At 35.1% G+C, this 26,667-nt stretch overlaps 2 protein-coding genes and 1 long non-coding RNA gene across 3 annotated transcripts; 1 reads left to right on the plus strand and 2 right to left on the minus strand.

Annotated features, from left to right (window-relative positions):
• Positions 1 to 360: 360 nt before the first annotated feature.
• Positions 361 to 7,099, minus strand: LOC132314456 (cytosolic endo-beta-N-acetylglucosaminidase 1-like). The gene is made up of 11 exons (XM_059813320.1): positions 6,701 to 7,099; positions 6,172 to 6,309; positions 5,618 to 5,727; positions 5,352 to 5,463; positions 5,156 to 5,263; positions 4,850 to 4,962; positions 4,360 to 4,441; positions 4,189 to 4,269; positions 3,040 to 3,083; positions 1,723 to 1,858; positions 361 to 1,095 (listed from the first exon to the last, which is right to left on the minus strand). Exons 1-11 carry the CDS (start codon positions 7,097 to 7,099, stop codon positions 361 to 363), a joined length of 2,058 nt encoding a protein of 685 aa, XP_059669303.1.
• Positions 7,100 to 8,789: 1,690 nt separating this feature from the next.
• On the plus strand, positions 8,790 to 10,155 carry LOC132314978 (uncharacterized). The gene is made up of 2 exons (XR_009483554.1): positions 8,790 to 9,009; positions 9,892 to 10,155. It is a non-coding gene; the product is annotated as an uncharacterized LOC132314978 (long non-coding RNA).
• A 1,019-nt stretch (positions 10,156 to 11,174) lies between these two features.
• Positions 11,175 to 25,163, minus strand: LOC132312437 (cytosolic endo-beta-N-acetylglucosaminidase 1-like). Its single transcript, XM_059810806.1, has 11 exons — positions 24,531 to 25,163; positions 24,104 to 24,241; positions 23,442 to 23,551; positions 23,217 to 23,328; positions 23,021 to 23,128; positions 22,553 to 22,665; positions 16,461 to 16,542; positions 15,668 to 15,748; positions 15,057 to 15,112; positions 14,107 to 14,242; positions 11,175 to 12,031 (listed from the first exon to the last, which is right to left on the minus strand). Exons 1-11 carry the CDS (start codon positions 24,927 to 24,929, stop codon positions 11,318 to 11,320), a joined length of 2,049 nt encoding a protein of 682 aa, XP_059666789.1. The 5' UTR covers positions 24,930 to 25,163; the 3' UTR covers positions 11,175 to 11,317.
• Between the last annotated feature and the right edge of the window lie 1,504 nt (positions 25,164 to 26,667).

The following is a 26,667-nucleotide window of genomic DNA, read 5'->3' on the forward strand; positions in this document are numbered from 1 at the left end:
TTTTTTTTCCCCACATATTTGAGAAATAATTCACTTATATCTTCCCAATTGTGCCTCATGGAACTGACAATTATTCAACATGGAAATGTCTTAACAATGGCAGTTTCATATAGCATCACTAAATGGATTAAAAAACAGCATGATTAAAAGAGAGAATAAAAATGTACCACATGAGACTGTGACAAGTTTTTGAGAAATGCAATTAAAGAGCAGTTCAAATACATAAATCCAACTCTAGAAATAAAAAACTAGTATTGACATACACTTTGGATAATAAGTTATATTGAAAAGGCTATTTTATTCTGAGCAGTTCTTTTGATCTCTTATTGTCATGCAACAAGAAAGTAACATATATATAGATTACCGACCTTCAACATTCAACTCGAAAGATGGAGAATCATCTAGAGTCTGACAAGCTCCGTCAATGCTGCACACTTGAACGATGAAATTGAGACTAGAAGTGCCGGTAGGAATGACAAGATCAGAAACATAAAAGGCGTCCACTCGTGCCACTCCAAGATACTCCTGCACACCTTCAAGCATTTTGCTCAATTTCTCCACATAAATGTTGTACTGTGGGAATAGAGAAGCATCTCCATCTTTCAGTTTCCAAATGACCTTGACACTAAGGGTCTTTGATCCCTGAGAACCCGAAGTCCATTTAATATACTGACCCTCAACTAGCCATGAAGTAGATGGAGGGAAACTCGAGTTCTGCTCAGATGTTTTAACTGTGATGTGGCCTAGCAGTGCAAAATATTCTGATGGACCGCGAGCTAAGGCATTATCTTCGCCATTTGATCCAGAATTTAGTATCTGTTTACCGAGTTCAGGCTTTGATCGATAGCAAACAGCATGTATTTCTGTTAATGTGTATCCATTCATTGAAATGCTACTCTCCTGTATGACCCATCCTGGTGCAGTTTCTGGTTTTGTAACTCGACAAGGCATGATCACTTTACCAAATTTTGTTGACAACTGGTTTATTGTAAGCAAGGTTCTTCCCCGGGATGCAAGAAGTACTGATGTTCTCTCCTTCAGGGTAGAAGAGAACTCCAGAGAAAGGCCTACCAGGGAGCTCTCATCAGATTTCACCTGCATAAAAGACAGTGGCATCAACAGCTGAACAAAATGAGAATGGGAAGACACAAACTCGTATGCAGATTTTTCTTTCTTGGTGTTCTTGATTGTATATAATTCTACAATGCTCCAAACATTCTCTTGAAGAGAGTTAAAAACAGAAAATAAAAAAGTTTTCATAGTGTCCATAAGAGAGATGACAACAGTACATAAAGCTGAGACAAAATTAACATCGGATAAATTAATAAGGAAAGACCCTAATAATACTAAATATCGAGAACAGTAGGAGGAAATCATGAGGCCGACCACATTCAATTGGGATAAGGCAAGGATGATGATTATGGTATTACGACCAATGGTAGTATTTTGTAGACCATTGTGATGACAATCCTAACCATTCTAACATATCTGATTTGGATGGTTAAAATCATCCATGGGGTCTGATATTTTACATAGTATGACTCCACTGAGAAACATAAATCACACGATTTCGATCACTTGTCAAATGATGTTGTCATTGACCAGAGGAACAGAAGGACATCAACCTAACCTTAATAGCCAGGTCTAACAAGTCACTCTCAACTACAGATTGTTTGAGAACCATTTTGTTTGCAAGTTTTATTCACAAATGAGATGGCTTACAGAATATGTAAAGTAGATTGGTAAATCCCCCAAAAGAAGCTCTCCCTGAAAGAGCTTTGTTGTGAAATACGCATTGTCTTCAAGAGATCCTTTAAAAGTGACGTTCCCTCCTCCGCTATAAGATGCTTCCTTAAAACTTCCATTTGAAAACATATGCTTAATTCAAGCAGAAGAATGGTACATAAAATCTAATCCAACTTTAGAAACAAAATTAGTCGGAAATAGAGAATTTGGAAAAAAAAAAAAAAAACCGGTTACATCAAAATCAATTAAAGCTACTACAGACAAGAACAGTTTGCATTTCAAGTGGTTACTGATCCAAGTGGCGGTTCACTCATAGATGTATTAGCTAACCATGAAACATAAGGTGTGGTTAGAATTATTTTTATTCTTAGGAAAATCAGAAATTTTTCCTTTTCTAAATTGATTAACAGAAAAGACTGGGAATATCTGAAGTTCCATTTAAACTCTAAATGTTTGTTGAATAATATTCCAATGGCATGTGTTCCAAAAGTTCAACTGTTCTACATATGACTGAAGAGTAATGATGGTATATGAACAAAATTTTCATAAGCTTTTCCATTCAGAATGATATGGTTCATTTGGTTTTATCACTTTGAAACAAAGGCCCTCAATGTGTATTGTAATTTCAAAAATGTCACTGTTGGGGTATATACACAAATCATGTCTGTTCTATTTTCTTGGCTACTTCATGTGACTAATTGGTACATATACTTCCGAGTGGAAATAAAAGAATAACACATAGGCTAAAAGAAAATTTATGTAGGACCGTTATTAGACTAGCTATATTGTATGGAGCATAACGTTGGGCCCCAAAAAAGAAACAAGAACAACGCTTTCATGTAGCAGGAATGAGAATATTAAGATGGATGAGTAGAGTGACTAGAAGAAATAGGGTCACTAATGAAAATGTGAGAGAAAAAATAGGGGTGGCACCCATTGGTGAGAAAATTAGAGAGAGTAGACTTATTACTTGCGTAGTCTGGGCACATACATTAGAGACTTAGAGACGCGTCAGTCAAACGAGGAAGGCTAGTTGTCATAGAAGGTAAGAGATAGAGATGCCAACCAAAAATTACATGGGATAAGCTTATTAAAAGTGACTTTAAAAAGTTACATATAGTGGGCGAATGACATGTAAGAGAAAAGATTGAAGACAGAGAATTCATGTAGCCGACCTCATCCATATGGGATTAAGGCAGGGACGATGATGACGACGACGACTCCCAAAGTGGAAATGATAGCCATATAAAACACAAACTGCAAAGAAATAAAAGAGAGAGCAATAAAACTTACTCAACAAGGACTTGAATTGAATTTGGGGTAGGCTCTCCAAAAAACTCAGGTAAGGCTGTAAAAATAAAGTTAATTAGGAAAAGGTAAAAATGGACATGCTACAAGGACAAAAATCATAACACTGATGAGAAAGATGATAATAGCAGGAAAAATAGTTTTGTCGCATCTTCAAGAGCCTGATAAGTTAGTACACAGTAAAAACTCATAACAATTCTAAAGTCAAATATGATAATAGCAGGAAAATTGAGCAAAAATGCTTGTCCATAAGAGTGTGTGTGTGTGTGAAAGAGAGAGTATTCTCCTTGATAATTTGGATAACTAAAAATTCATATAATGACATGAATAATTTCACTTCTTCTTGTAATTTTTATAAACATATCCTTGATAATCTGTAAAATTTACCTAAATGAATGTAACTTTTAACATTGTCAAAACATCAACTGAAATTTTTTGATTTGTGAAGAGCAAGTAGTGCATTTACAGAGTGAGGTCATTATCAACATTCTATTCCCATATAGAAGTTTGCATTGCTTATCAAATTCCTCCCAAGTACAACTAGGGAAAATTAATTATTAAGTACAAAATTTGAAGTTGAAACTTTAAGTAATTGCAGTCCGTCCATCTTCGCTGAACCATGAATACCAGGCACTTTAAGTAGGACTCCAATGTGGGATATGGTTTTATTTCCTCAACATTTTTGAAAAATATTTTATTCAATACAAATTTTTTCTCTCTCTCATTGCTGGTACTCTCTTCATACCCATGCCATGACATGAAGTTCAAAGTTCATCAGAACTGATTTACTGGGCAGCAGTTGTTAAAGCATTGTGACATAGATTAAGCAATTCGATACCAATCACATGAACATAAGTTTATGAAAGAATGGATTCTTGGATGCGATGGTGTCAAGACCTTGGTCTCTACAACAGTTAATGTTGAGAAGAAAATTAATTTATATAATTTCCCAAAAAAAAAAAGTTAATTTATGAAAATACAAATGGTGTGTGGAAAAGTTGAAACCAGCAACATATATTTTTAGGCCATGAAAAGGAAACAACCCAAATGATCATATCAGAGTGAGAACTGGGGGAAGAAGGAAGGCGAGAAAAAGAAGGAATAAAAAAAAAGAAATAGAGAAAGAGTTCATACCTGAAAGCTTTGAGAAGAAATGTTGTTCCAAGGAGAATTCAGTACTTGCCCTCCGTCAACGAAAATATGGTAACCGTGTCCCTAAACAAGTTACACAAATATTATGTGATCAAAGAAGAAGAAGAAAAAGAAAGAAAAAAAAGAACAAAAGAGATATATAAAGTTACAAACCTGATCAAAATTTGAGTAAAAAGGAAGTGCTCTTGGGTAATTCTGTAATATTCCCCATGATTTTTCAACAAGGGACCACCAACTGAAAAATCCACAGCATATCACAAATGAAGGTGATGAAACAATTGCAACACTATACACAATTTAGCAGGAAGATATAGAACAAAAAAATAATAATAATAAAATAAAATAAAATAAAGGGTTAATCATGGAGCCACCAAGAAAGGGATAGATGTAAACTTAAACATTATTCTCAACATACGAATCTATAAGAGCAAACTGACGCAAAAATATATCAGACGTGTGGACAAGGATGTTGTGTCGATAAATGCCCTACATATTAATGATTGACAAATGTTTTAATATCATAGCTTCTAACAAAAACTATAAACCAACCCAAAGAATTTTAAAAAAATTAAATTATAAGCATATTAATTAGAAGTAACAGATAAATTAGTTGAAACTTTGCAACAAGAATTGAGTTCATTACTGGTTCTGAGCAGTCTGAAAATCAGGCGGTTGCTTAGTCTCGTATACCCATCCAGGAGCATATATCGCAGCTGACACGTCATCTTTCTTCAGCACATCAAGTGCAACATTTGTCTGAGGTGCAAAATGTTATTACAGTTATACAGCATTTCATAATCTTCCAACAATTGAATAAAGGACATTTAAAAAAGTTAATTCGAACACAATCACCACCAACTCCAAGTAAATAGCCTAAATTCAATTCATAACATGGTGTTATGTTTACTAACAATTTCCAACAGTTATATATGATATCTAGATCACATACATTCCACTGTCCACCACCATAAGTGCCCCTTCCGAAAACATCAATGCCCATGTAGACATCAAACTTTCTGTCACCGGCAACTTCAGCTGAACGTTTAGGATAGTCTTCCTGCATGGCGCGAAAGAAAATATGTATGCACGAAAACTGGAACACCTAAATCAAACTTCCGACTAAGAGAAAAAAAAAAAGGCAATACCTCCCATGAATAATTCACAAATATGCCATCAGATATGTCAAAGAAAGGCTTATTATTTTCATTCAGTATGTTTTGCCAGATTAGATCACCATTAACAGTAACACTATCATACCTGCATAGTCAACAAATTAAATGACAGAATAAAAAGTAATATACATTTCGTTATCCCATTTTTCAACGAAATGCATCCAACAATAACTGAGCCTTTTTCCCAACTACTTGGGGTCGGTTACGTGGTTAGGAAAGCGGAATCAACTAACTCTTACCATATGACTAAAGATCCAGGCATTGAAGAGTGCATGGTACTAGTTAAATGGATGATGAATTCTTTCAGATTAGGGATTTGCCCAACATCCAAGTCAACCTCCATATTTAACTGCAAATAACAGTCCCAAGGTCAACAACGATAAGAATGACCATTTTAGAGAATGACCATTTTACTACAAGTAAAACGAAGTAGTAAAGTTTACCCTTTTTTTTGTCAAAACCATTAAAGAAGCACTTAAGAATTCACATTTTTGTCTATGTACAGTAGGAATTTTCCGAGTTGTTGAGTTCTAGTTCTAAGATTTCTTTCTTGAATAGCCAGATTTATACAGTTTTTTTGTTACCAAAGAATGTAAATCTATAAACATGTACATTCATAACGAAGAACCTAAAGAGCCTAGTAATGGCTGTGGATATATGCATCATATAAACAACTAGAAATGGCATTCTATGTCAGGCTGAGGCATTCAACACCAAACTTCATATGCACTTGGAATTCGGAAAATAAATAATAAATAGGGTAAAGAATACATATTTAAAAAGAAAAATTCACCAGCCATCCATCAAAGCCCAAAGCAACAGCTAGCTCAGTCAAGCGCTCGGCATACATTTGAGCAGACTCCTTCGTCGAGAGTAGTTTGTCAGCAATAACTCTGCCTTCATCCCATTCTACGATGAAAGTCCCCAATACCTTATTCAACATAGGCAGAAGCAACATGATCATCACATACAAACACAACTATCAATTTCCAATACAGAGTGTGTTTGTGTGTGTGTGTTTGTGTGTTTTAAGCCAATTTCAGTTTCAAGTGTCAATCCCAATACAAAATTGCTTAGACTATGTTCGGCTATATGGAATTGGAGTTTTGGAATTGAAATGGATGGAATTTGATAAAAGTAATTCAGAAAATTGAATCAAAAATTTTTCCAATTCCAAGGCTCCAATTCCATGCAGCTGAACGCAGCATTAACTTCTTTCCATTCTGTTTTTCAAGCCAATCGATCAATTCAAATAGCCACAATTTCTTATTTGATTACACTAATCCAAAACACATACGCAATTGATACAACAATGGACAAACCTTGACACCATGTTTGTGAGCTGTATTAATCCAACAAGTAGGTGGAAGGGTAACAAAGCTATGCGAAAAATACACGAAAACATCAATCAAGTACCAGTGCCAAATCGCATAAGCATCGGCATTGGTCCCCCCTTGGACCCACTTATCATCCAAGTACCCTCCGGCCATGTCATGGCACACAAGAATTCTGGGACGGTCAGCCAAAGAACCATTATCAGATGGAAGAGTCACCGAAGCTTTGTTGAATGGGAAGTGAAATGAGTCAAAATAGACCCTCGATTCGAGGTCTTCTAGGGTTTTGATGGGGTATGAGATTGGCACAGAGGGCTGGGATGGATCGAAAGGTGGAGGATCGGAGGAGGAGTGGATGTTCTTCTTCTTGTTATCATTTGGATTCATTTTAAGGAGGAGAGAGAGAGAAAAGAGTGTTATGAATTGATCCGAGGAAAGCTTGTATGGAGAATAGGGTTTGGCGATTTATATAAGCGCGAAAGAGATTCAGCTTGGGAAGTCAACTGTGTGTGAGTTCGATAGAAACGACGAAGAAAAGTGGCTGTTTGGATTTATTGTTTGTAGTTAGTTGCTACCTGGACGTTGGTTTGAACAAATTTTCCCGCGGTTAATTCATATGCAACCTCACCGGGGGTGTTTAGTAATTTTGTTTTTGCTGAGTGGAAGCAGAAAACAAAAATGTCCTTTATTAAAACTTGTTTTGGGCCTTTTGGCACGCAATATTTATTGCAACAAATAAATAAATAAAAACTTTTTAATATTTTATATTATTTAGTTCATTCATTGGTATCATAAATTTTTTAAATATAAAAAATATTTAACACTTATATAGACCATATGTCGCACCAAATAAGAAGAGAGTTTTTAAAGAATTTGTTACGTTTTGGTGCCAGTGGAATGAACTAAGAAGATTCCACTCCTTGGAATGACCGTTTTCATAAAAATGTTGGAATAAACATTTAAAATATGATAAATTAAAATATTTTTACTTACATATAATATAAAATAACTATGGTATATAATATTATAAAATTTCTATCACATATGATTTATTAATATTATATAAAATAAATAAATATTTTTGCATCAAAAGGTTATTTACGCTGTTTACTAAGTATGATATTTTTTAAAGGCTGACAATAGAAAATAGGATACATGCTCCTTAATAATCACATTCAATAGTAAATGTTATCAATTTCACTCACCAATAAAACATGTTTAAATTGTGAAATGCAAAGAGCAAACCGATGTGTCTTAATAAATAATAGTAAAATTCAAATAGCAAAATGACATTGCCTTAATAAATGAGTGACAATGTCCCTTTTTGATAAATGACTAAATTCTCTTCATGAAATACCTAGGCTCCGTTTGTTTAGAAGTAAAATAATTTTTAAAAATATATATATTTTTAATTTTTTGAGATTTGGTTGTCATAAAATATTTACTTAGAAAAAATATATTAAAATTTTGAAAAAATAACTTATCCATCAATTTTTGACAAATTATTTTACATGCCTCGCCAGATGGATTCGACCTCAATCTCAACGTAAATCTTTGCCAAATACAGACAAAGTAAAAATAAAAGAATATTTTACCCTAAAAAGAAAAATTGTGAAGTTTCTCATTTTTCTATTTTTGTGCGTTTTTTGAATTTTCAGAATTTATTTAATTTTTGTACCTCGTTTTGCGTGTCACAAGGGCGCCGAAGGGCATTTTAGTCATTTTCTTGAGCAGAGGGTTCTAGAGGTATATTTTAGTCATTTAGAGGTGGTGGTGTCATTCTAAAAATTTGTTCAAGGTCGGAACGATTTTCGGGTTCAGGAACTTCTCCCGGTTTTCTCATTTTAAGTGAGGGGCATTATGGATATTTCACTCATATATTCATGCATGTATCTTCATTGTTGGGAAGATATTTTGGAGGACAGAGGAGGCATTATATTAAATGAGCAAGGGCAAGATTGAAAGTTCACCAAAAATAGAAACCATTGGTGGCATGACAAGTGGCACCCTAAGGGCCAAGGCTTCAATTGTAAGACCAAACCCTCCTTTTCTTTCCCTTCATTTTCATGCATCTCTCTCTAGGTTCCTCCCCCTTCTCTCATTATATCTATACTTCAATTATATGTCACATATATTTAACCTTGGATTTGGGGAGATTAGGGGGTGTTTTTGGTGATGCCATAGAGAGGAAGTTGATGAGCTTGAGGAGGGCTTTCATTTGGCACCAATATTGCTTGGGTTTGGAAGAGTTCAAAATTTGGCTTAGCCTTAGGCCTTGATTGGCTAATCACTTTGAGGTAGGGGTTTTCCTAATGTTTAAATTTTGATTCAATTTAAACAAATTTCTATTATTTTTTTATATATGTTGCAAATCATGAAATTTGATATAAACTTGTTAAGTTGTGAATGTCTCTATATGTGTAAATCATGAGTTGTTTAAACCTTGAGTTAATGGTTTACTTAATTTTGTTATGTGAAAATTTTGAGAATTCTTGAACATGCCTTACTTGGGATAAAGATGTCCTTGTTGTGTTGATCTTTTTAAGTATGCCATGGATGTTACTTGACTCTTATAGGATGAATTGATGATATTGTTGGTGCAATAGTGATGAACTTATGATTTGAGGTTGAAAATCATTATAATGCATACTATGGCATGAAAAGGAGATTTAGAGGTAATTTGAAAGGAAATTTTGTTTTATTAAAAAAGTGAAGTTTCTTTAAGGAAGGGAAGTGTTTTTTTTAAAAAAAAATGAATCGGATTTCGCGAGTCCGGGGCTAGCTTGACCTAGAGGGAGTGCGACCCGGTTTAGGGCGTGAAAAAGTTGATACTAGGCCCTTTAACGATTGCCAAGCATTGCCAGAAATGGAACCGGGATTAGTTATCAATCTCGCCTCAGTAAAGTCAGTTAGTGGGTTTTCGAAAAGTGAAAGATGGGTCGGTATAGACCAGGTTTGGGATGGGTGAATCATATTCCATATATGCAAATCATTTTGTAGAATTGTGTTATGTGTTGAGTTTGTTGCCTATAAGTTGTAAATATTGTGTGGACTCCCATTGCATGACCCCGGTTCCTTATCATTCCTTTATGTGTTACGTGGCTCAAGGGAGTCCAAAACTACCTTAAGCGACTTCTACTGAGCTTTATGCTCACCCTTTTATTAATAACATTTTTCAGGTCATGGCAAAGAATTGGCGGACAATAACCCACCACCAGTTTAGTCGAGTTGATGAACTTGACTCTTTTGTGCTTAATGATCTTAACCCTTTTGTTGTAAATAATATTAGGGATCAATTTGTATCTTCCACATGGTTGGAAATGGTCTTGAGACCATTCTCTTGTATTTTGTGGTCTCATTATGATTTCAACATCCATGTAAAGCCTTAAGGCCATATTTTTGATGTATGACGAATTTGCTAAATTTTAATGATGTGTCGGACTTGTGTATGGTCTTATTCGATCTTAGTATCATTTAGTAATGTTAGTTTCATCATTGTACTGAGGATTTGAGACAAGTTTGCGCTTTGAGTAAGGTCACCAAGGGACCAAAGGAGTGCCTAAGTCCACAAGATCAATTTTAAGCATTTTCTGGGTTGATTTTAAGGTTCTGGACATCTTGAACCGGTTCAGCCCCATTAAACCGGTTCAAGGGGTGCATTTGGTTCACGTATGGGCTTACTGCCCATCTTGAACCGGTTCAAGTCCTCCAATGTGTCATTTTTGCCTTGACAACTTTGATCACCAGATTTCAAACGGTCATAACTTCTTCGTTCCGAACCCAAATAGGGTCATTCTTGAGTCCATTTTCAAGGATTTTGAGTTAGCTTTCCAATGAGACCAACGTCATCCTCAAATTCCACTCATGTTAAGAGTTATGATAGTTTTAGTGGGGCAGTGTCGGAATTTCCCTTGAACCGGGTAAGGGTACTTTTGGGAATTCATAACCAATGGCCGTAGAACTTCACCGAATATCATGGAATGACTAGAATGACTGTTTTAAACCTCATTTGACTAGTTTAAGGTCTTATTATCCCCTTATATTGTGAAATAACCATTTTACCCCTGATGTGTCATCGGATTTGGTGAAAGACCCAATTAGCGATCCGGACCCCCGGTTTGGATCGTTACAAAAATATTTTTCAAAAAAAATATTTTATGTCGAAACAAATGAAACCTTAATACGTAAGAGAATTTAAGTTGTTCTCTCTCTTTTATAAAAATATATAATTGAGTTTTTCTTTTTATTTTTACGCCTCAATTCTAAAGTTTAAGTTCAAATTCATCACTCCGTTTTAGAAATAAAAATTCTTTTCTCCCAAATTCAAAAGCCAGAGAAAAATGAGGAAAGGCCCCACTCCTCTCTCTCTCTTAAAATGGGGAACCTCATAATTTATTGATTATTATTACATGAACATAAAAACGTAGCGTTACAAAACCATCTTGGCACAACATTAGCTATATTTGAAATGACGACAGAGTACAATTAATCACATAAGCATTCACTGAGAGTTCAGTCCCGCTACAACACACTTGACAGATACAAGAGACACATTATTCACCCTCCCTCAAAAGGAGGCGGCTAAAAGGCAACATACATAGATTGCTAACCTTCAACATTCAGTTGAAAAGACGGAGAATCATCTAGAGTCTGACAAGCTCCATCGTTGCCGCACACTTGAATAATGAACTTGAGACTAGAAGTGTCCAAAGGAACGACAAGATCAGATACATAAAAAGCTTCCACTTGCGCCACCCCAAGATACTCCGGCACACCGTGCATTTTGCCCGTTTCACCAACAGCATTAGTTGCTAGCTTCTCCACATAAATATTGTACTTTGGGAATTCAGAAGAATCTCCGTCTTTCAATTTCCAAAGGACCTTGACGCTAAGGGTCTTTGATCCCTGAGAACCTGAAGTCCAGTTAATATATTGACCTTCAACTAACCATGAAGTAGATGGAGGGAACATCGAGTTCTTTTCAGAAGTTCTAACTGTGATATGGCCCAGCACTGCAAAATATTCTGATGGACTGCGAGCTAAGGAATTATCTTCATTAACTTCAGGATTTGACTGATAGCATACGGCATGAATTTCTGTTAATGTGTATCCATTCATTGCAATGCTACTCTCCTGAATGACCCATCCTGGGGCAGTTTCAGGTTTTGTAACTCGAATTGGCCTGATCACTTCACTAAAGTTGCTTGATAACTGGTCCACTGTACTTCCAAAGGATGCAAGAAGAACCGATGTTCTCTCCTTCAGGGTAGAAGAGAACTCCAGCAAAAGGCCTACCAGGGAGTTCCCATCTGATTTCACCTGGCACAGAAAGTGGCATCAACAGCTGAACAAATGAAAATGCTAAAACACAAACTAGGGACGTAGTGCTGCTGTTCAGGCAAGCATCAATCCGATATTTATTTCTTATATAGCCATAGATCTGACATAATTCTGGGGACCAAGGAATGTTGTTTACAGATGAGGCATTCACCACTGGAATATGATAATCTACAAATACAAACATTATCTTGAAGAGGACAAAAAAAAAAAAAAAAAGGGTCCCAGATTATCCCACGAGAGATGACAAGATGGACCTTCCAAAGGTTTCTGACAATGAACTAGAATAAATAGAACTGGAGACAAAACAGAACTTTTCCCCCTCTTAAGTAGATCAAATGAAAGCAGCAATAAGAAAACCTTGATCCCAAAATAGAGCTTGAGCCTTCCACATGCAGATTTAATCAAAAAAAAAAAAACTGTGGCGGAAAACAATGACCTATTTAGGTTGTCTCTGTCAAGTGAAACTGTTGTTTCCTAAACTAGTCTTTTGAATAAACTCTGAGAATATGCAAGAACCCTCACTGGTTCGATTTGCAGATCTACTTCAGGAAGAAAAATAACAGAAATGTAAATGACTTATTTTGAGTTCATAATGTCACTGAAATATTTCAGGCTCAATTTAGTAAATTAGCACCCTCCGGATTCCCCATGGCAATGTAATCCTTCAGTTTAAATCATATCTATGCTTGTCTAAGCAACGAAAAGTTCTAATCCCCTTGGTCTGGCTATATATTTCCTAAACTACAACCACTATTATTTTAATTCATCCTTAATAATAGAGAGAAAATTAAGAAGAAAAAAACTCGAGAGAGCTAATGTGATAATCGGAGGTAAACAAAAGGGAAAATATTGAGTAATTGAATGGGAATGAGGGAGAACTAGAGCAAGTGGGAACATGTGCCACCCTCATGTAGAAGTTGAAGAAATGCCACAAATGAAGCAACCACTACAAAGGAAAGCAGAGGATCAATTTTTAGTACTCAAAGAGTGACATACAACTCAAATTATCATATCATTATTATGGGATTTCCAAAGGTGCCATGTTAGAACTTGCAAAAAATCAATCCAACTGAATTTAACTGTTTTTTATTTTTATTTTCATTCAAATGAATTAAGAAAAAGGATTACTCGAGATAACTATTTTCAATATTTAGGATTAACAATAAAAAAGGAGATAGATTATGATGTAATAAGCAAGATTAGAACAGGCTAGACAAGATGGAAACAGGCCAGTGATATCCTATATTCCTATGTGATGACAGAATCAAATAGGTTAAAAAGAAAATTCTATGGGATGATTAGGCAAACTTTTTTTTTTTTTTTTTATACAGAATAGAGGATTGGTATTAAAAAAGATTCTATGACAACACATTTATGCTGCTAAAATGAGAATACAAAGATGGATGATAGGAATAACTACAAGGGACAAAATTAAATAATCTACAAATTATGAAGAAATTAGTTCTTATGAAAAAAAGAATGTAGAAGTGACACTTATTAACGATAAAATAAGAAAAAGTAAGTTTTGATATAGAATATACAAGATAGACCAATAGATGCACCAATATAAAAGGAAGATTAGTTCAATTTAGACAAAACTAATACATCGGACAAAATAATAAGAAAAGACCTTCATATATTTAATTAAATATATCAGGAGACATAACTTGTAATAGAGAAGAGTAGAAGATGAGAATCGTGTGGCTGACCCCATTCAATTGGGATAAAAAAAGGATGAGGATGGTGCCTTTTCAGACCGTTTGGTCCATCCTAACCATTCTAACAATTCTGATTTGACTGATAGTTGACGGGCTCCCATTTTTCCCCTACTCTCCACATACACCACAAATTCTAAGCTCTGATCCGTAAAAGGCAGGGTTAAGATATATTCTTCACACAATTTGGATCACTTGTAATATGACATTCTCACTGACCAGACAGAGAAAAATGGCATTGATGTTGTAATAGCCAGGTCTCACAACTTAAAATTGACCTAAGAATTGTTTGAGATACAATTTTGTTTGCATTATTTATACACAAATGAGATCGCTTACGGAATATGAAAGGTAGACCGGTAAATTCGCCAAAAGAATCTCTCCCTGAAAGAGTCTTGTTGTGAAATATGCACTGTCTTCAAGAGCTCCTTTAAACGTGATGTTCCCTCCTCCGCTATAAGACGCTTCCTTAGAACTTCAATTTAAAAACATACATTCAATCAAATGATACTTAAAATTTAATCTAACTGAAGAAACAAAATAGAGAATTTTGTGATGCACTACAGACTACAGAGGACATGTTTCTGGAGCAAGATATACAAGCAGTCAGAAGGCCCAGAACACTGGTTACAAACTTACAACCAAAAACATGAAAGGTACTATAAATATAAATTTACTGAGTATTGAAATATACTTCAATCCTAAGAAAACACAAACAAGAACAGCTCACATACCAAGTGGTTACTGATCCAAGTGGTGGTTCACTCATAGATGTATGAACACAGTTAACTACGCAACATAAGGTGTACACAAAAGTTTATTGATTCTCAGGAATATCATAGTATTTGCCGCTCTAAAATGATTCACAGGAAAGAAGGAAATATCTGAAGCTCCAAATAAAATCTAAATGTATGAAAAATATTTCAATGGTAAGTTCTCCAAAACATGAACTTTTCTACATATGACTAAAAAGTAATGATGTTATATGAACAGAATCATCAAAAAAAAATTCCATACATAACGACATTTTTCATTCGGCTTCTATCACTTCAAAACAAAGGACCTCAAGAAAAAGCACCTTATTATTTTAAAAATGTCACTGACACAGCATTCTAATTGGGGTCCATATACAGATTCTATATGTATAACATTTTCCTGTCGAAATCAGGTGAATAATTGGTACATATACTTCCCAATGGAAATGACAGCTGTACAAAAGACAAACTGCAAAGAAATAAAAGCGATATATTGATGGAGGTCCTACATCACATATGAGCAACGGAACTTACTTAACAAGCACTTGAATTGTGTTTGGGATAGGCCGTCCAGAAAACTCAAGGCAAGGCTGTAACAAATAAGATTAGTTAGGACAAGTAAAAAGGGCATACTGCAAGGACAAAAATCATAACATAACGTGTTCATTTAAAAACATAACATTGGTGATAGGACCAGAATGTACAGGAGCATGTTACAGTAAATCTGAGAATTATTTTGTTATATCTCTGACTTATGACAGGACACATGCTCCTGTAAAAACCTTGGAGACATGTTTGGTATAATTTTCTATAAATATTTTTTATTCTACAAAACTGTAGAATATGAAAATAATGTAAAGGATGCTTTTGCCAGAACATTTTGAACACTGTTTCTGTCAATGTCTTGAAACAAGTTGTCTCCAGAAAAATAGTTTTCTCGCATTTCAAAAGGCAGATAAGTTGGTACAAAGTAAAAGTATGGTGACATAGATTATACAGTTCAACTGCCATCGCAAGAACATGGTCCCAAACACAAGTTTCCGGACAATGATTTTGGGCGTTATGGTGTCAAATCACTGTATCATAGTGAGAACAGGAAAAGAAAAAACAAAAGAAAACACAAGAAAGAAAGAAAAAGTTAATACCTGAAAGCTTTGAGAAGAAATGTTGTTCCAAGGAGCATTTAGTACTTGCCCTCCATCAACAGAATAATGGTAACCATGGCCCTGAACAAGTCAAAGAAATTAGTCATTCTGTACACATGGTTTACACTGTATGGGGTCTGTTTTCCCCCATTACCACTTCTCTCTCACCAGATCTTTGCTAATTGAGAAATCCAGCATCCAGCAGGCCCCGTTTGGCATACAGGTTGAAAAGAAATTAGTTTGGTCTGATGAGTTCAACACATTAATCACACACTCTCCTTTTCTTCTATCTCTATATCTATCTATTTGTCTCCACCAAAACAACTTCACAAGTAATTCCTTTAACTACAAAATTTTATTAGAATCATGTACGAAATGGCCAAACCAAAATAATCCTTTTTTGGACAAATGATATGATAAATTGGACCGATCAAATACTCATGGTTGACCCTTCTTTTAACGTTGTCATAATAAATAACATTATGAGAGCTTAGTGGTCACTGGAGAATAATGAAGAGAATTCACTGTAACGGAGCTGAACCTCATGACTTCCCATCTACTAAATGAGGCGAGTAAGCAATAACATTTAATTCTTATAAGAAGTAAAACCAAATTCACATGACATGCTTGTAAAATTCAGAAAATGTATGTAAAAAGTCGTGTTACATAAAAATATTGTGAGATATTTTGAGAAACAGTCATCCTGAAAGCTTCCATATTCTCTGTTACTTGGAAAAAGAAATGGGGAAAAAGAAGGAAGAGAGAAAGTACAAAAGAGATACGAAATTGTAACCTGATCAAAATTTGAGTAGAATGGTAGTACTTTGGGGTAATTCTGTAATATTCCCCATGATTGCTCAACAAGGGCCCACCAACTGCAAAATTGAAAGCATATTACAGATGAAGGTGATCAAATAATTAAAAGGCCTACATGCAATTTAGAAGGAAGACATGGAACAAAAAAGGTTATATTGTGGAACCACTATGAAAGAGAAAACTGAAAACTTGTCATTAGAGGTGGAGACCTCAATAATGATAACATATTCTTACCATGTGAATCTATAAGACCAACCTGACAAACAAAAAAAAAAAACACAGATGGCAAGTATGATAATTGAATTGCTGAAATAGCATAAGGGCTAACCATTATAATTTTCAGTGACACCTTTCTACGGGTAGAAGCAAAAGGACATCATTAAAAAATTACAGGGTATTCAAATACTTTTTAAACTCAAAACTAATATTCTACGAAAAACAATTTCTGGAACAGAAAAGAATCAATGTTATCAAATGCAGAATTGGTGGAGAAAGCAGAAATTCTATGGTAATGTCATAACATTGAAGACTGAAAATACAAAAGATCTGATGCAGATAAAATTTGTTGACCTTCAAAACAGTAACATGCACTTCAGAAAATGATAAAAAAAATAGTTAGATTCTATGGAAATTTCTTAAATTTTGCACTGTACACGACTACACATTAATCATGTTTCCATACCCATTTAATGATCAATGGAAATATGAGCACTCAAAGCTGTTGGAGATTTGATGCATGCTTGAGTAAGAAATTAATGCTCAAAACTTAAAAAGACATAACATGCTTGACAATGGCGATGCGCAAAAACCTCTCAAGCTATTATTATTGACCGCATACGAGGGCGCCAAATTTTGACAAATAAAGGAGTATACAACATGGCAACTCCTTTAGTGTAGACAAGTGGTCACAGCAATACATTTGTGTATTTCAAATGTTGTAATTGACTATATGTGTCTATATATATGTATATGTGTTTATATATACAACCTCATGTTTTGGGTTTAACGGATGGCCAATGGAGACTGAAATAATGGAGAAGTTGCAACTTTGACAGGTTTTATGATAAAATGGCAAATATATATGAGGGTGCCAAATTTTGACTGAGAATGGAGTACACGACATGGCAACTCCTTTAGTGTAGATAAGCGGTCACAGCTATACATTTGTGTATTTAAAATGTTGTAAATTGACTATGAGTGTGTCTATATATGTATATGTGTATATGTATTTATATATACAGCCTCATGTTTTGGGTTTAATGGACGGCCAATGGAGAGTGACAAAATGGAGGAGTTGCAACTTTTTGACAGGCTTTATGATAAAATGGCAAGCATAGCTAGTTTGTTGCACTTGAGGAACAATGATTAAAACATTTTGTAAGTATCACAGAAATGTCAGACACGTAGACAAGGATATTGTGTTGATAACTGCCTGTTGGAGAATATCATAGGAGTGATTTGAGCCAATTGATTAGAGTGATTTATGGAATTGATTTTAGAAATCCTCCGTCAATATAATAAAAGTGATGCAGCCCTTTAGGCTTTGTGTGCCTATCCTTTTGTTCTTCATGTTTAATTTCTCTCTTCAAATTTTTATATCTTTCAACATGCTATTAGAGCGGGTTTATCATACCCTACTCAATACTCTACTTGTCTCAGATCTTCGGATCAATTCGTCTCGGATCTTCAGATCAACTCGTCGCGGATCTCCGGATCAATTCGTCTCGAATTCTCGACAACTTCGTATTTAGTTTCAAGTTGGACACTTAAGTTAACGTGTACCAACTTGAGCAGGGGTGTTGAAGAATATCATAGGAGTGATTTGAGCCTATGATAGAATATTGATTAGAATGATTTATGGAATTGATTTTAGAAATCCTCCATCGATGTATTTTTCATATTTATCACTTGCATTCTTTCACCTATGTTATGAAGAAAAAAAAAGGATCAAATAGGAGTTTATGAGAACAAAGAGAAAATTAATGACAAGAAAAAAAAAATAGGCACACACAAACGAGACAAGGATTTACATGGTTCGGCTATGCCTACATCCACGAGGAGAAGACAGAACAATATTTCACTATAGAAATAAATAGATACAATGTTTAAGTGGCTCACACCCAAAACCCAATTACACTCAAAATTCTCTCATACTTTGCTTTTCTTTACTAAGCAAACTCACTCAATTGTTGGATGCTTTAAACCATGGAGATCAAGGCTATTTATAGCCAAATGTCATCACTATTCGTGGACTTGGAGACCAAGCATAATGCTTCTTGAACACATATACTTGGAGGGCAACTTGAATGATGTCATGGGTGAGCTATTACATGATGATGCAAGTGATGAGCTATTGCATGGTGAGTTGGCATAATTTGAGCCACAACTATCAAGGTGACTCAAATTATTTTCAGCTGAAGGTGGAGTTTTGAGAGTTTTTAAAGGTGCTCTTACTATGCTTAAAGGAAAATAGAGAAAAGGCCTCTATTTTTTGCAGGGCAGTACTGTGACAGGAGCTGCTTTAGTATCTTCTTCAGTTGATCAAGAATCAAAAACTACCCATCTGTGGCATATGCGTTTAGGGCATATGAGTGAAAGGGGTTTGATAGAATTGAGCAAACGAGGTTTGCTAGGTGGACAAAAGACGGGAAAGCTAGACTTTTGCGAGCATTGTGTCTTTGGCAAGCAGAAAAGACTCAAGTTCAGTACAGCTGTTCACAGGACCAAGGGCACTGTTGATTACATTCATTCAGATCTTTGGGGTCCTTCCAGAGTTCCCTTTCTTGGTGGTTCTCGATATATGTTGACTTTCATTGATGACTTCTCCAAGAAAGTCTGGATTTATATCTTGAAGCAAAAACATGAAGTGTTCCTTAAGTTTAAGCAGTGGAAGGCCATAATTGAAAAGCAGACCGGAAAGAAAATCAAGCGTCTCAGAACAGATAACGGTTTAGAATTTTGCTCAGGAGAATTTGACGATTTCTGCAGAAATGAAGGCATTGTCAAACACCATACAGTTCGAAAGACTCCACAACATAATGGTGTAGCATAACGCATGAATAGAACTCTCTTAGAAAGAGCTCGTTGTATGCTTTTCAATGCTGGGTTGTCTAAAGGATTTTGGGCTGAAGCAATCAACACAGCTTGCTATCTGGTGAACAGGTCACCATCAACTGCTATTGAGTGCAAAACACCTGAAGAGGTATGATCTGGTACTCCTGCTAATTATTCTAATTTAAGAGTTTTTGGATGTCCTGCTTATGCTCATGTTAATGAAGGAAAACTTGAGCCAAGAAATGTATTTTTATTGGCTATGCATCCGGGGTGAAGGGATACAGGTTGTGGTGTCCTGATCCTAAGTCACCTAAATTTATTACCAGCAGAGATGTTACTTTTGATGAGTTTGCTTTACTTCACCAGAGAAAGGAGTCTTTTGTTACAGGTGAATCTCAGGGTGTTAAGCAGTAGGTGGAGCATGACTTTGAAGCTCCAGAAAACAAGTCAACACTCCAGTTCAGCCCAATGTTGAAGAGGTGCAGGATGATCAAGTACCAGATGAGCAACAGTACAATATTGCTTCAGGGAGACAGAAAAGGCAGATTAAACCTCCTGAGAGGTATGCTTATCCAGATTTAGTTGCTTATGCTTTGTTTGTGGTAGAAAATATTGAAGATAAAGAGCCTTCCACCTACTAATAAGCTGTTACAGGAAATGAATCTGCCAAGTAAACTGTTACTATGACTGAGGAGATTGAATCTCTTCATAAGAATCAGACATGGGAGTTGGTGAAACCTCCTAAAGGCCAGAAAATTGTTGGTTGCAAATGGGTCTTCAAGAAAAAGGAAGGAACTCCAGGTGTTAAAGATACAAGGTACAAATCACATTTGGTGGCAAAGGGTTATAGTCAGAGAGAAGGTGTGGATTTCAATGAAGTTTTCTCACCAGTTGTGAAACACACCTCTATCCGCGTGTTACTTGCAATGGTTGCTCTATTTAACTTGGAGCTTAAGCAACTTGATGTCCAAACAGCTTTTCTACATGGTGAGCTAAAAGAAGAAATTTATATGCATCAGCCAGAGGAGTTTGTTGTTCAGGGAAAAGAAGACCATGTTTGTTTGTTAAAGAAATCCTTGTATGGGTTGAAACAATCTCTAAGGCAGTGGTACAAAAGGTTCGACACTTTTATGGTTAGTTATGGCTACTTGAGAAGTAGCTTTGTGTCTACTACCGAAAGCTCTCAGATGGTTCTTTTGTATTCTTGTTGTTATATGTTGATGACATGCTTATTGCTATAAAAGACATGTCAGAAATCAACAAGTTAAAATCTCAGTTGAATACTGAATTTGAGATGAAAGATCTCATTGCAGCGCAGAAGATTTTGGGCATGGAAATTCAGAGGGATCGCCAAGCTGGCAGGGTTGAGTTTGTCACAGAAAAGTTATATTAAGAAAGTGCTTGAGCGGTTCAACATGCAGAATTCCAAATCTGTGAGCACACCACTTGCTGCTCCTTTTCGTCTTTTTGCAGCTTTATCACCGCAGTCCGAAGAAGAGAAGGAGCACATGTCACGTGTTCCTTATGCTAGTGCAGTTGGTAGCTTAATGTATACAATGGTTTGCACTCGCCCTGATATTTCACATGCAGTCAGTATAGTTAGCAGATATATGGATAATCCAGGAAAAGAGCATTGGCTAGCCGTGAAATGGATTCTTCGGTATTTGAAAGGTACTGCAGATATTGGCTTAGTTTATCAGAAGAGCAGTGATTATTTTGGCAGTGTTGTTGGTTTTGTGGACTCCGACTACGCTGGTGATTTAGACAAAAGGAGATCTCTGACATGATACGTCTTTACTCTCTTAGGTTGTGCAGTTAGTTAGAAAGCAACTTTGCAATCCACAGTTACTCTCTCTACTACAGAAGCAGAATATATGGCGACCACTGAAGTAGTAAAGGAAGCCATTTGGTTGAGAGGTTTGGTCAGTGTTTTGGGTTTGCAGCAAAGCTCAACTGTTATTTATTGTAACAGTCAGAGTGCGATATATTTGACCAAAAGTCAAATGTATCACAAGAGAACCAAACACATCGATGTCAGATATCATTTTATTCGGGATGTCATATCAGAAGGAATTACTATATTGAAGAAAATTGGCATACTTGAAAATCCGACGGATATGATGACAAAGTCCATTCCGACTCTCAAGTTCAAGCATTGCTTGGACTTGGTTGGTATTCTCAAATGTTGAAATTGCCCTTAGGGGCTTAATGGAGAAGACAGTTTGTTTTACAGAGATACAGTGGCCCACTTGAATTTTTCGCCAAGGTGGAGATTTGTTGATAGTTGTGGCTCAAATTATGCCAACTCACCATGCAATAGCTCATCACTTACATCATCATGCAATAGCTCACCCATGACATCATTCAACTTGCCCTCCAAGTATATGTGTTCAACAAGCATTATGCTTGGTCTCCAAGTCCACGAATAGTGATGACATTTTGGCTATAAAGAGCCTTGATCTACATGGTTTAAAGCATCCAACAATTGGGTGAGTTTGCTTAGTAAAGAAAAGCGAAGTGTGAGAGAATTTTGGGTGTAATTGGGTTTTGGGTGTGAGCCACTTAAGCATTGTATCTCTTTATTTCCATAGTGAAATATTGTTCTGTCTTCTCCCCGTAGATGTAGGCATAGCCGAACCACGTAAATCCTTATCTCGTTTGTGTGCGCCTATTTTTTCTCTTGTTCTCATAAACTCCTATTCGATCATTATTTCGTAACAACCTATTAATAAAGGTCCTAATTGTAAACAATATTAAGAGAGAATATAATAAAAGTGATGCAGTCGTTTGGGCTTTGTGTGTCTATCATTTTGTTCTTCATGTTTAATTTCTCTCTTCAAATTTTTATGTCTTTCAACACTGCCCAACACATCAATTGTTGATAGAGTGAAGTGTCGTAATATCGTAGCTAAAGAAATCGTAGACCAACAAAAATAACTTCATAAAAAATAATGAAAGCATATTAGAAGTAAAAGATAAATTATTAAAATTTGCAACAAGAATTGAGTTCAGTACTGGTTCTGAGCAGTCTGAAAATCAGGTGGTTGCGGTACCTCATGGACCCATCCAGGAGCAAATATAGCAGCTGACACATCGCTTTTCTTCAACACATCAAGTGCAACATTTGTCTGAGGTGCAAAAGGTCACTCAATCATATGAAATTTCAAAATCTACCAACAATTGAATAAAAAAACAATTATGTTATGTTCGGTAGCATGGAATTGGTACCTTGGAATTGGAATTGGAGAAAAAATATTTTAAAGTCTGAACTAATTTTTTTTCAATTCCAATTCCAAGGCACCAATTCCATACTACCGGACATAGCTTAAAGAAGTTGCTTCAAGCACAAAGACCACCAAGTAAATAACCTAAATTCAGTTCATGAATCATAATATGGTGTTATGTTGACTACCAGCTTCCCAACAGTTATATAATATATACACAGGATATTAAACAGTTTCAAGGATTGAATAGCACGCATACATTCCACTCTCCGCCACCATAAGTGCCCCTTCCAAAAACATCAATACCCATGTAGACATCAAACTTTCTATCCCCGGCAGCAACAGCTGTACGGTTTGGATAGTCTTTCTGCATGGTATAGAAGAAAATGTATATGCAAGAAAACTGTAACACCAAAATCAAAATTTGAGTAAGAGAGAGAGAGAGAAGGCAATACCCCCCATGTATAATTTACAAATATGCCATCACATATATCAAAGAAAGGCTTATTCTTTTTATTCAATAAATTTTGCCAGTGAAGATTGCCGTTGACAGTAACACTATCATACCTGCATGGTCAATAAAATGAGAGAATCACAAGTTATATGCATTTCATTAAGAAAGGGGAAAAAGTAAAAAGAAAGCTTCAATGACTAAGAATGTAGGATCAACTAACTCTTACCATATGACCAAAGATCCAGGCATTGAAGAGTGCATGGTCTTGGTTAATTGGCTGATAAATTCTTTCATATTAGGGATTTGCCCTACATCCAATCTAACCTCCATATTTATCTGCAAATAACCGTCACAATATCAACAATAATGAGAGTGCATGAATGATCCTCGTGAGAGCCACTTTAATTCAAGGGAACAGATTTTAAATTTTACCTTTTTTGTTCTTTCATGTCAAAAGCACTAAAGATGCACATGATAAAACACAGTTTTCACTATGTACTGCAGGAATTTTTCCATTTTGAGTTTCCTTGGAGTGCTAGTTCTACGTTTTCTTTCTTGGATATGCTTGAATCCAAAAAATCAACCAAGCCTATGAAGTGACTAGGAAAGCGTCAAATTCTTAGATCAGCTAATTTTGCCTAATCTAAACAGTTTTCATGTTCCCAACGGATGTAAAACCTATAAGAACTTTAACCCCATCAAAAAACAGAAAAAAGAATTTAGAGAAGTCGATATAGGTATCACATAAACAACTGGAAACAACCTTCTATGTCAAGCTGAAGCATTCAACACCGAACTATATATGCACTTGGAACTTGGCAATTAAATATTAAACATTGTAAAGCATGCAGGGATTTTTTATTTTTATTTTTTGGTGGGGGAACTTACCAGCCATCCATCAAAGCCCAAAGCAACGGCTAGCTCAGTCAAGCGCTCAGCATACATTTGAGCAGACTCCCTCGTCGAGAGTAGTTTGTTGGCGATAACTCTCCCTTCAGCCCATTCTGTAATGAAAGTCCCCAGTACCTTATTCAACATGACAGAAGCAACAACATTATGTACAAACAGAACTTCAGTCTTCCAATTATGTGTTTCAAACTAGTCTATGTACAAACATATATGTGTATATGTATATATACATCACACAGACATGTATATGTATCAGCCAATTTCATTTTCAACTATCAATTCCCAGTACAAAGTCTTGTAAACATAACAGAGCCAAACCAAATCTTATAATCCCCAATATGAACTTCTATTCACTTGTTATAATACTCCAAAAACACATGTAATCGATATAACAAAAAACACAAACCTTGACACCATGCTTGTGAGCTGCATTAGTCCAACAAGGAGGCGGAAGTGTAACCAAACTATGCGAAAAATACACGAAAACATCCATCAAGTACCAGTGCCATATCGCATAGGCATCGGCATAGGTCCCACCTTGTACCCACTTATCATCATCAGTGTAACCTCCTTTCATGTCATGGCACACTAGAATTCTGGGGCGGTTAGGCAATGAACCATTACCAGATTGAAGAGTGACCGAAGCTTTGTTGAATGGGAAGTGAAATGAGTCAAAATAGACCCTCGATTCGAGGTCTTCTAGGGTTTTGAGGGGGTAGGAGATTGGCACGGCGGGCTGGGATGGATCGAACGGTGGAGGATCAGAGGAGGAGGGGACATTCCTGCTGTCATCATTTGGGTTCATTTTGGGGAAGAGAGAGAAGATAGTGTTGTAAATTGATCTGAGAGAGGCTCTTATGGTTACGGAGAATAGGATTTGGCTGTTTATATAGGCGCGAAAGCAATTCAGCACAGGAAGTCGTCGGTGAGATGACGAAGAAAAGATTTTTTTTTTGTAGTCGTTGCTGCCATTGGATTCAAATTTCCTGAACTTCACACTTGTGAGCGTTGGACTAACATTACTATTGATTATTGACTTGACCTGAACTGCCTTCCTACGGCTCCCTCGTTTCCAAAATAAATATATATTAAATATAATTAAATAAATTTATACTCACTAATGACCTTTAATAAATATATTTTTGGGAATCTAAAGTTTTTTAATATATATTTTTAACAATTTTTAAGTCCTCACCACTGTAAATGAACACGACTTCTTTTGTTATTTGGTATTTGATAAGTAAAGAAGTAGTAATCATTTATTATTTATTATTAATTTACATTAATAATGAGATAATCTATATTTTTGTTGGTGAAGATAGAAGTATTGTGTTTTTTTTATTTTTGACTTTAATGCATTAAACCCCCCTTCTGGTTTAAAATGTTACAAAATACCTCTTCTGTTTTTTGAAATAACAAACACCCACAATTTACTCTACTGTAGCAAATTACCCTCATTTGTCTAATTAAAAATTAATTGGAGGCAGGGACAGAGTCAATTAAGGCCCAGATGGGTCACGTGCCCTCCCCTCTCACTTTGCTCCTACCTATTATACATAGGTACATATTTTTGGTATATATATATATATACACTTACATAGTAATTTTAAATAGTATCCCCCTCAAATTTTCAAATTCTTTTAATTTTCTTTTGACAAAAAAAAAAAATAACATATATTCCTTTTTCAAATATACAATATATTTTTCCTTTTCTAATTTGTGTTTCCTTTTTTCAAAAAATTTCTTTTTTAGCTTATGTATAATTATGTATTTTTTATTTTTTTTAAACTTATTTTTTTTTATAGATGACATTTGTGATTGTATTTAATTAAAATATTATTAATTAATATTTTGATTCTTATATTTGTAACTATATTTTTTTTACTTTATTTATTTAACATATTATTTTTATAACTATTTTTTTTATTTGTCTTTTTAATTTAAAAAAAAATTATATTGTCATATTTATTAAAAAAAAAAAAAAATTACAAATGCATTGTGCCCCTCTGAACTGGCTGCGCCCCATTTGGAGGTAAGGTTTTATATAAAATTTTACAAAATTTTATAAATAATTTAAAATAAATAAATAAATAATTGATCCTAAATGATATAAATAGATGCAGAAATACATGATATGAATAAATATATTCATCATCATACAAAACAATCTGTCAACATATTAGAAATAAACAATCATTTATTTCTTTTCCTAAATGTAATTTTTTCTAAATTTTGAATACTTCGATGATATCATTGATGAGGTCAATCTGTCAACATATTAGAAATAAACAACCATTTATTTCTTTTCCTAAATGTAATTTTTTCTAAATTTTGAATATTTTGATGATATCATTGATGAGGTGCGTTCTGTCTTGAAGTAGCGAGGAAATTTCGTAATGTTGTCAATTTTTAGGTGGTTAATGGTGGGCGCTAAAATTAAACATAAATTTAATAACACAATTTTTTAAATAAATTTTTTTTTTAAGACTTGTTTGTCTTGTGCCTTTATTTTAGTAATGTCACCACCCGTAAATTCTAATAAA

The sequence above is a fragment of the Cornus florida genome, unplaced genomic scaffold, assembly GCF_030987335.1.
Source record: "Cornus florida cultivar Cherokee Brave unplaced genomic scaffold, ASM3098733v1 CherokeeBrave_3.0.0_Hap2_Chr06, whole genome shotgun sequence".
Lineage (NCBI taxonomy): Eukaryota > Viridiplantae > Streptophyta > Magnoliopsida > Cornales > Cornaceae > Cornus > Cornus florida.